Source organism: Bison bison, unplaced genomic scaffold (genome assembly GCF_000754665.1).
Source record: "Bison bison bison isolate TAMUID 2011002044 unplaced genomic scaffold, Bison_UMD1.0 scf7180017864359, whole genome shotgun sequence".
NCBI classification, from domain to species: Eukaryota; Metazoa; Chordata; class Mammalia; order Artiodactyla; family Bovidae; genus Bison; species Bison bison.
The window spans coordinates 1,690,433-1,701,762 of record NW_011494931.1 but is presented as its reverse complement, the minus strand read 5'-3'; the positions used below and the strand labels follow the sequence as shown (position 1 = coordinate 1,701,762).

At 38.0% G+C, this 11,330-nt stretch overlaps 1 protein-coding gene across 1 annotated transcript in view; it reads left to right on the top strand.

Moving 5' to 3' along the window:
• Nucleotides 1–4,449, top strand: part of XRCC6BP1 (XRCC6 binding protein 1) — a 23,259-nt gene extending 18,810 nt beyond the window's left edge. The window contains exons 5-6 of the mRNA XM_010855209.1: nucleotides 2,127–2,210; nucleotides 3,993–4,449. Coding sequence (XP_010853511.1) covers nucleotides 2,127–2,210; nucleotides 3,993–4,196 — 288 coding nt within the window. The 3' untranslated portion in view covers nucleotides 4,197–4,449. The remainder of the gene's footprint in view (nucleotides 1–2,126; nucleotides 2,211–3,992) is intronic.
• Nucleotides 4,450–11,330: the final 6,881 nt, after the last annotated feature.

Below are 11,330 nucleotides of genomic sequence, written 5' to 3'. Positions count from 1 at the left end.
ATAGGCCCTTTTGGAGGAGGCCGCCATTATCTTCCTTACCTCCACCATAGTTTTGGCCTCAGGTCAAACAACAGGGAGGGGACACAGCCCTGCCCACCAACAGAAAATTAGATTAAAGGTTTGCTGAGCATGACCCCGCCCATCAGAACAAGACCCAGTTTCCCCCTCAGTCAGTCTCTCCCATCAGGAAGCTTCCATAAGCCTCTTATCCTTATCCATCAGGGGGAAGACAGAATGAAAACCACAATCACAGAAAACTAATCAAACTGATCACATGGACCACAGCCTTCTCTAGTTCAATGAAACCATGAGCCATGCTGTGTTAGGCCACCCAAGGTGGATGGGTCAAGGTGGAGAGTTCTGACAAAACATGGTTCACTGGAGAAGGGAATGGCAAACCACTTCAGTGTTCTTGCCTTGAGAACCCCATGAACAGTATGAAAAATACAACATAGGAAGATATTTATTATTACCTTCCTATGTGGATTGGATTGCTTTCAGAAATACATACATATATGCTCCTAGAAAGACATTTGTATTTCATGCTTGCATTTCATTAATTGAAGAGTGCAATGTGCTGAGAAGCTAAAAAAAATTAATATAAATTTCAAGCTTATATTTCATAACTTAGATTATTTTCTCTTTCCCTTGAAATTAATAAGCAGCCTCACTGCATCTGATTATAACTCATATGATTTGGAAAAAAGACTGAAACCTGAGCTTTTGAATATTTCTTTCTCTTGGGTGTTACAAGAATGAATGCCTGTTAGCTAGTTAAAGTGTGTTAAGTGCTTTGAGCTCCTCAGAGGAATGAAGCTATGTTATTATAGGAGTAACAGGAAGTGGGCTATCTGATTGCAGTGAATGAACAAAATTGTGGCCAGGCTGGCTATAGAATGTGGGTAGTTCCACAACTATTTCACATATTAAAGCTGCTTTTCAGATTAGGAAATGGCAACCCACTCCAGTATTCTTGCCTGGAAAATTCCATGGACAGAGGAGCCTGGTGGACTACAGTCCATGGGGTTGCAAAGAGTTGGAAAACATGACTGAGTACGTACACAAAGCTGCTTCTTACCTTAAAGATACAGCAAATTAGAAAATATGTGCTAACTTCAGGCCAACTTCCAAACTGGTCATATTCATAGCATGACCAGTTTGGAATGTTCTTGATTCTTGTACCCATTAATTTTTCATAGGCCAATTGAGGCCTTGGAGGAAGGTCATGAACTTACATGGGTTTAAGGGAAGGTATGGGAGAGTTTCAGGGGTTTGGGCTAGGAGGCCTGGGAGGTTTGTGTGCCTGAGTGTCTTAGGTACTGTTCTGTTTTATGAGCATGTTGAAAATCAGTTTGTAGGTCTTTGGAAGAACGCTTTCTTGAGTCCTTTTGGTCATTGCTAGAAGTGAGAACAGAGTATCTGTAAAGATTGTAGAGACCATAATCTTTAACTCAGAAGTCCAACTCTGACTTTTGGTTCCAAAAGAAATTAGTTCTGTCATTAAGGCTCCAGAGAAACATTTTGAAAATTCCTTTTGAATAGGTGATTCCCCCCATATATTTGGTGTTTTGTAGCATAGCTTATAGTTGTCTTTTTTTTTTTTAAAATGCTTTTCTGGATTCAGTAATTATTTGTTTACTTATTGGTTGTGCTGGATCTTCGTTGCCATGCCGTCTTTTCTCTAGCTGCAGCCAGCAGGGGCTAAACTCTACTTGTGGTGCACCAGCTTCTCATCGTGGTGGCTTCTCTGGTTGCAGAGCATGGGCCTCAGCAGTTATGGCACAAAGGCTTGGTAGTTACGGTTTCTGGACTCTAGAGCACAGGCTCAGTAATTGCGGCACATGGGATTAGTTGCTCCACGGCATGTGGGATCTTCTTGGACAAGGGATCGAACCCATGTCTCCTGTATTGGCAGCAGATTCTTTAGCACTCAGCCACCAGAGAAGCCCTTTGCTCTTTTTCTTAAGAACTTCGTAAGTCAGTAGCGTTGAAAAAATCCTACAGGTACTCTGTCCTCAGAAAAATATGCCAATTTTATATTATTTTATAATAAAAAAATCAGTTGATATAAGGTGTAGAGCACAAATGCTTACTTTCTTTTTGTCTTCTTTCTGTCTTTGTGACAGGTTCGAGCTGCTAACCTTAGTGGAGACTGCTCATTTTTAAATGAAATATTCAGGTTGCATTTTGGATTAAAACAACACCATCAGGTAAAAACTAACATATGAAATCGCTTAACTGTCAAGAGTGCTATGAGTGGAAATAATGCATAGAAAAATGAGAAGTACATTTAGTATTTGAAATGTGAAAGAACTATTATTTGAACAGAATACAACATGTATATCACTTAAGCCAACAGAGGGAATTCAGTTATGTTTTTATAATTATGGGGAAGCTCTGTGACTGGGAGATTTTCACAGTGAAAAGAGCTATGATATCTCGCATGGGATCATTTTGGACGGGGGTAGATAATGAATAGAAATGAAATCACATCCTGTCTTACTTCTATTCTAACAGTCCTGGACTTCTGTTTTCAAACTATCATTGTTCTTGAGACAAAAAAGTAATACCTGTGAGAACAGAGACTGCATTTCAGCGCAGTGTGTATTAATGCACCTTTATAAAGGCTGTGTGATGTGACAGCAAAGCTTTGGATCGGCACAGACTTAATTCTGAAGAACTGAGCTGAGAGATTTTGTACACAAAACAAAATGAAAACTGTAGGCCAGATCAGTCCTGCTGGAAAGCTTTTAAGGTCACCGATAAATGGACATGGGGAGAGGAAATTTAGAACTGATGGACTGGTGAAGAATGTGAGCAGTTCTTCCACAGCAACCAAGGGGCTCTGTGTCCACACTGAGGAGAAAGGCTGGTCAGAGCTTTTCTATGGGAAGAGGTTGCTGGACCAGTATGTGACGTACATGGGTATCAAGATAACAGTTTCAACCAGATGTAGAAAGGACAGGCTTGGAACAACAACAGGAAGGTCCTTGGTGGAGTAACTCAACTCAGCTCTGGGGAGGAAGGTGGAATGTCACAGTGAACTAAGAGAAACTGTGAACTCAGTGAATGGGAGTCAGAAGGCAAACCTGGGGCCTGGGAAGGGTGACTGAGCAGATAAGGCTGTTAAGCTTTCAGCCTGTGTCAGGTCCACTTGGTGATGTGCCACTGACTTGTCCTGAGCCACATGGCATCTGTGCCCTCCAATCCCTGCTCTTCTGGTGAAGTCAGCTCAGGCAGCATTTGAATGGGCCGTGTGTTCTGGCTCTCAGTGGAAAGAGCGGAAGCAGGGTACACTCAGCACATCCCCAAGAAGAGGCTAATGCATATAAGGCATGTGATCCGGGGCCGAGAGTCTTTGAAAGAAATCTCTCCTCTTTTTACTTTGGGTTGGAAGTAGCAGTGGATGAATACAGTGGGCAATAGGATGAAGATAGGTGGAGGCAGTGGGAGAACAGGCCTAGCTTTTGTACAGTGTGTGCCCAAGAAAAAAGTTGTTTGATTTTTTTTTCCCCCCTGAAAAATTAGAAAACCTTCAAATTTTGTGTGTGGTTTCCTGTTGCCTTCAGGGGAGATGCCCCTGTCAAAGGAAAAGTTATCTAGCAATGGTCAGCTATGAAAAATTGAGAGAGAGAGGCACAGCAGTATATTTCAGATTTATTCAAGTTAAAAAAAATTCAACCAGAACCTTATTTATAGACTTTTTTTTATGATTTTTCAAATTGGGAGTTACTGTTTAGCAGACATTTCCTAGAACTTATCATCATTGGGAAAGATAAGAAGAAGGGAGGAGAGGAGATCTTTCTTATACCTAAATAATTTTAGATTGAGCTAAACATGCTCCATAATTGCATCTTTATTTTTGGGACTGATAGAAATGAATAAAATAACATGAGAGAAAATTAATTTTGACCGTGGTTCAGACCTTTTGTGAAGTGTTACTATTTCATGAGTAAATTTTCATTAACGCTATATACTTTCTTGCTCCTTAGACTTGTGTGCGAGACAGAGCCATTCGTTCTATCCTGGCTGTTAGGAACATTAACAAAGAAGTAGCTCAGAAAGCTGTTGATGAAGTTTTTGAGTCTTGTTTCAATGACCATGAACCTTTTGGAAGGATCCCTCATAATAAGACCTATGCAAGATATGCTCATAGAGACTTTCAAAACCGGGATCGATACTACTCAAATATATGAAGAAAATGATATTTTATACTATAGAGCTTCAGTGATCATGAAGAAAGTATGGTTCCTAAGTGGACAAACATAAACAATCAATTAAATACAGGGAAGACACAGAAGATGCTGATTCTAACATCAGAAAAAGTAACTGTGGTGAGAAATGAAATTGCCTTAAACGCAAAGGCAACCATTGTATCTTTGCGGCTTGGATCTTTATTTACCAGTTGGTAAATAAAGCAAATAAATTGTTCATTTAAAATTTTCTACAATATACTTGTTATTACTTGTGTTTTGTTTTTATGATAGTGATTTGTTTTTATTATATGTGATTATTTTAATACTTGATTATGAAACCTGTGAAGTATGCCCTTGTGTGATGTGTATGAATTCTTTGGAAAAATGTCTTCAGATCCTCCGTCCATTTTTAAATCAGGTTGTTTGTTTTTTGATGTTGAGTTGTATGAGTTTTTGTATATTTTTAAAGTAACCCCTTATCAGATATTATTTGCAAATATCTTCTCCCATTTAGTAGGTGACCTTTTCATGTTGTTGATGGTTTCCTTTGCTATGCAAAGGCTTTTTAGTTTGATGTCCCTTCTGTTTATTTTTGCTGTTCTTTTGCTTGCCTGAGGAAACATATCAAAACAAAAATTACTAAGGGTGATGACAAAGAGTTTACTGCCTATGTTTTCTTCTAGAAGTTTTCTGGTTTCAGGTCTTACTTTAAGTCTTTAAGTTCATTTTGAATTTACTTTTGTGCTTTGTGTGAGAAAATAGTCCAGGTTGATTTTTTTTTTTTTTGGTATGTAGTTGTTCAGTTTTCCCAGTACCATTTATTGCAGAGACTGTCTTTTCCTCAATGTATATTCTTGCTTCCTTTGTCATAGGTTAGTTGCCCATATGAGTGTGGGTTCATTTCTGGGCTCTTTTCTGTTCCATTAATCTGTATGTCTATTTTTGTGCCAGTGCCATTACTGTTCAGATTAGTATAGCTTTTGTAGTATAGTTTGAAATCAGGCAGCATGATAACTCTAGCTCTGTTCTTTCTCAAGATTGTTTTTGCTATTGTTTATTGTGTTTCTGTACAAATTTTAGAATTATTTGCTGTTCTGCTGCTGCTGCTGCTAAGTCGTGTCAGTTGTGTCCGACTCTGTGCAACCCCATAGGAGGTAGCCCACCAGGCTCCTCTGTCCCTGGGATTCTCCAGGCAAGAACACTGTTCTGGTTGTGTGAAAAATACTATTGGTATTTTGATAGGGATTGTATTGAATCTGTAGATTGCCTTGGATAATATGGTCATTTTAACGATATTGATTCTTCTAATCCATGAGCATGGTATATCTTTCCCTCTGTTTGTGTCATCTTCAATTTCTTTAATTAGCATCTTATAGTTTTCCAAGTACAAGTCTTTTACTTCCTTAGATATATTCCTAGGTATTTTGTTCCTTTTGATGTAATTATAAATGGTATTATTTTCCTATTTTCTCTTTCTGATAGTTCATTGTTAGTGTATAGAAATACAACAAATTCAACAGCATATTAATAGGATCACGCACTGTAACCAAGTGGGATTATTGCTGGGGTACAAGGATGGTTCAACATATGAAAACTGGTCAGTGGATTATAACACATTAACAGAGTGAAGGAAAAAAAAAATCACATGGTTATCTCAATCGATGCAGAAAAAGCATTTGACAAAATTCACCATCCATTTATGATAAAAACTCTCCAGAAAGTGAGTGCAGAGGGAACCTCCTCAAAATAATAAAGGCTGTATATGACAAACCCACAGCTAGCATCGTACTCAACAGTGAACAAGACAAGGATGTACACTCTTGCTACTTTTATTCAACATAGTTTTGAAAGTACTAGCCATGGCAATCAGATGAAAAATAAATAAAAAGGAATCCAAATTGGAAAAGAAGTAAAACTGTCACTGTTTGCAGAAGGCATGAACTATATATAGAAATCCTAAAGATGCTCATCAATGAGTTAAGTGAAGTTGCAGGATATAAAATCAATACACAATCTTTTTCATTTCTATACAATAACAATGAAAAGTCAGAAAGAGAAATTATGGACACAATCCCATTTACCATCACATCAAAAATGATAAAATGCCCAGGAATAAACTTACCCAGGGCTCAGACAGTAAAAAATCTACCTGTAATGCGGGAAACCCAGGTTCTATCCCTGGGTTGGGAAGATCCCCTGGAGAAAGGAATGGCAACCAACTCCAGGATTCTTGCCTGGAGAATTCCATGGATAGAGGAGCCTGGGGGACTACAGACTACCCCTAGGGTTGCAAAGAGTTGGACACGACTGAGCGACTCACACACACACACAAACTTGCCAAGGAGACAAAAGACCTGTACTCTGAAAACTATAAGACATTGATGAAAGAAATCAAACATAATACAAATGAAAGATAAATCCTAATTTTGGATTGAAAGAATCAATATTGTCAAAATGATTATACTACCCAAAGCAATCTACAGATTCAGTACAATCCCTATCAAATTACCATTTGCATTTTTCACAAAACCAGAACAAAAAAAATTTAAAATTTGTATAGAAACACAAAAGATCCCAAATAGCCAAGGCATTCCTGAGAAAGAAAAACAGCTGGAAGAATCAGGCTCCCTGACTGGAGACTATACTACAAAGCTGTAGTCATCAAAACAGTACTGGCACAAAAACAGAAGTATAGGCTAATGGAACAGGATAGAAAACCCAGAAATAATCCATGCACCAATGATGAATTAATCTACAACAAAGGAAGCAAGAATATATATAATAGAGAAAAGACAGTCTCAAATTAAGTAGTACTGGGAAAACTGGACAGGCGCATGTAAAAGAATGAAATTAGAACATTCTCTAACACCATACACAAAAATTAACTCAAAATAGATTAATGACCTAAATATAAGACTGGATACTATAAAACTCTTAGAGAAAATAGGCAGAACACTCTTTGATGTATTGCAGCAGTATCTTTTTGGAGCCACATCCTAGAGTAATGCAAATAAAAGCAAACAGATGGGGCCTAATTAAACATAAAAACTTGTGTACATCCAAGGAAATCATAAACAAAATGAAAAGATAACCACAGAATGGGAGAAAATATTTGCAAATGAAGTGACTGACAAGGGATTAATCTCCAAAATATATAAACAGCTCATGCAGCTCAATATCAAGAAAACATGTAACCCTGGACAGAAGATCGAAATAGACATTTCTTCAAAGAAGACAGAGATGGCCAAAAAGCACATGAAAGGATGCTTAACATTGCTAATTATTATAGAAATGCAAATCAAATCTACCATGAGGTATCACCTCACACGGTCACAATGGCCATCATCAAAAAGGTCTACAAATGATAAATGCTAAGAGAGGGTGGAGAAAAGGGAACCCTCCTATACTGTTGGTGGTAATGGGTATTGGTGCAGCCATTACGGTAAACAGCATGGAATTTCCTTAAACTAAAAAAAGTTGCAATGTGACCCAGCAATCCTATTCCTATCCAGGGAAAGCTATAATTTGAGAAGATACATGCACTCCATGTTCATAGCAGCCCTATTCACCATAGCCAACACATGGAAGCAACCTAAATGTCCATCGACAGAGGAATGGATAAAGATGTGGTACATATATACAATGGAAAATTACTCAGCCATAAAAAATGATGAAACAATGCCATTTGCAGTAACATGGATGGACTGAGAAATTATCATACTCAGTGAAGTAAATCTGAGAAAGACAAATATCATATGATAATCACTAATATGTGGAATCTGAAAAATGATACAAATGAATTTATTTATAAACAGACTTATAGACTTTGAAAACCAACATGGTTACCAAAGGGGAAAGTTGGGAGGGATAAATTAGGAGTTTGGGATTAACATATACACACTATTATATATAAAATAGATAACAAACAAGGTCTTACTGTATAGCACAGGGAACTCTTTATTCTGTAATAACTTACATATACAGAAGAAGAATCTGGAAAAGAATGGAAAGTGTATATTTATAACAATCACGTTGCCCTGTGTTGTTGTTCAGTTGCTAAGTCATGTCTGACTCTTTGCAACCCCCTGGACTGCAGCACGCCAGGCTTCCCTGTCCTCTACTGTCTCCTGGAGTTTGCTCATGTCCATTGAGTTGGTGATGCTATGTTTCTATACCTGAAGCTAATACAACATTGTAAATCAACTATAATATAAAATAAAAATTTAACCAGAATAACTCTGAAAATCAGGCAAACCATGGATTGCAAGAAAATATTCATTTATCTGACAACTCTAATGTGAAAATATAGAGTTTCTATGACTCAAGATAGGGGTGGCTCAAATGGTAGAGTCTGCCTGCAATGTGGGAGACCCGGGTTTGATCCCTGGGTTGGGAAGATCCCTGGAGAAGGGAATGGCAACACTTCAGTATTCTTGCCTGGAGAATTCCATGGACAGAAGAGCCTGGTGAGCTACAGGCCATGGGGGTTGAAAAGAGTCAGACACATTTTGATATTTGGCAAAACTAATACAATTATGTAAAGTTTAAAAATAAAATAAAAAAAAATTAAAACACTTAATGGACACTTTACAAAGGAAGCTACATAATTGACCAATAAACACTGCAATGAGAAACTACACTACACAGCCACTAGGAAAGCAAAAATTTAATAGACTGCTGCCAATATTTGTTAAGATGTACAAACAGAACTCTCATGCATTACTGGTAGGAATGTAAAATAATATCACTTCAAAAAAAGGTTTGGCAGTTTCATATAAAGTTAAACAGTCACCTATCCCTTGACTGTGCTGTCCTGAACTTGGTATTTTATTTAAGAGAAATGAAAACAAATCCACAAAAAGACTTGTATAAGAATGTCTACAACATAATAAGTTAACTTATTTATAATAACTAAAACCTGGAAACAATGAAATGTCTGTCAACAGGAGAATGAGTAAACAAATTATGGTATATTTTTACCCTGGAATACTGCTCAGCAATAAAAAGGAATCAATCACTGATATATATAATAAGCTGGATGAAGCTCAGACATTATGCTAATTAAAAGCATGAGACAAGAGAGTACATACTTAATGATTCCATGTATATGAAATTATAGTATGGATAGAAGTAGTCTGTGTTGAAAAAAAATCAGAACAGTGGTTGCCTGGAGTGAGGGAGAGGCCGGAGAATTGACTGGGATTAGAGAGAAGGAACTTTCTGGGCTGATGGAAGTGTTCTGTATCTTCATTGTGATATGTTACACAGATGTATCCACTGTCAAAATTGTTCAGGTAATATTTAGACATCTCAACATATGTAACATTTACCTTAAAAAAGAATTGAGGGCCTCCCTGATGGTCCAGTGGTTAAGAATCCACTTTGCGATGCAGGGGACACCAGTTTGATCCCTAGTCTGGGAAGATGCCACATGCCATGGAGCGTCTAACCCCGAAGCCACAACTCTATCAAGCCTGTGCTCTAGGGCCTGCGAGCCTCAACTCCCGAGCCCATGTGCCAGTTAGTGAAGCCCCGGTGTCCTAGAACCTGTGCTCCGCAACAAGCCACTGCAACGAGAAACCTGCGCATTACAACTGGAGAAAGTCCCCGCACAGCAACGAAGGCCCAGCACAGCCAAAAATAAAAATAAGTAAAGAAGAAATTCTTAAAATAAGAAGCCCATGGACAGTGGGTGGAGGTATAGATTAAACAACATGGCAGAATGTTGATAAGTGTCAAAACTGACGGAGATAGAGAATTCATTATACAATTCTACGTACTTTGTAAATAAAATTTTCCACTATTTTTTTAAACTGGAGGAAATGATTTAAATATTAATATGCACTGAATTCTAAATACTATATATATATTTTTTTAAAGAAAGTGAGAACTGGTATAACTACACAGTCTTTGCTAGGCAGAAAACTGAGTGCTAAACAATTAGAAAATCATTGTTTTGTTCATTCCTGCCCTTGGGAAAGAGAAGGAAGGGCAGACTGAAGAATGAAACAGGATAATCTTAGTCTGCAGCAATCAGACCACACTATTCAGCGATTCAACCTCCTCAAGGGGATAGAGATATCCAGGCAAGATATTACCAAACCTAGATATTTGTTAATTAAACTCACTTCAGAGCAATACCCTGAGTGAATAATTAATTAAATGTTAATTTATGTTGATGATAATATTGCACTTGAATTTTGGAACTTTTTCCCTGAATTTTAAATATTTGAGAAGCAAGAGCTAAGTATTCTGCTAATAACCTGCATTTTTCCCCCCTCACATTTTTTTTTTCTTTTCCCTGCTGATTTCTACTGCTAACTTGGATAATGCAAGTGATAGAGTTCCCAAGCAGAATGAATTTGGTTCTATAGAAATTAGCAAGTAGAGTATATGGGATTTTATAAGGATAATAATATTTTTTCAACAGGTATTAAGGCTAAGTTGAGAAAAAAAATTGGGTGGTCTAGAGGGTAAGAATCTGCCTTGAGGTGCAGGGGTCGTGGGTTTGATCCCTTGTCAGAGAACTAAGATTCCACATGTTGTGGGGCAACTAAACCCGTGCACCACAACTGCTAAGCTGGCATGCCACAGCAGAGATCCTGAACGCTGCAGCTAAGACCCCAGGCAGCCAAATAAGTAGATAAATGGAAAAAATTAATCCTTAGTGACATCCTGAGTGCTATCTGCATTTATATTGCCTCACATTGAAGGTGGTAAAATAATGGGGAAAAAATCAAACTGGGTCTAGAAAACTCTAACATAATGTTTCCTTTTCTGAAAATTAGTAAATCCCAGAGTTCCAGAGCAAAGGCCAAAGCTTTATGTATATCCCTTCCAAATCTGGATCGACAGGGTCAAAGTCAGATGTGTCTGGAGGGGCCAGGCTGGTCACTGGAGTGGCCAGTTATTGGTAGGAGGCCCTGAGGAGTTTGTGTCAAGAGGCTGGACTCAAGACTCACTAAGGGAAGCACAGTGCCCCTCCCCTCCATTTTCCCCATCACGGCATGAGGAGGAGAATCAATCTGAGGGAAAAAATAGATATTGCATTACTTCAGTAAACTCTTATTTTAATTTTTACTTTTTGGCCATGCTGCATGGCATGTGGGATCTCAGTTGCCTGACCAGGGATCA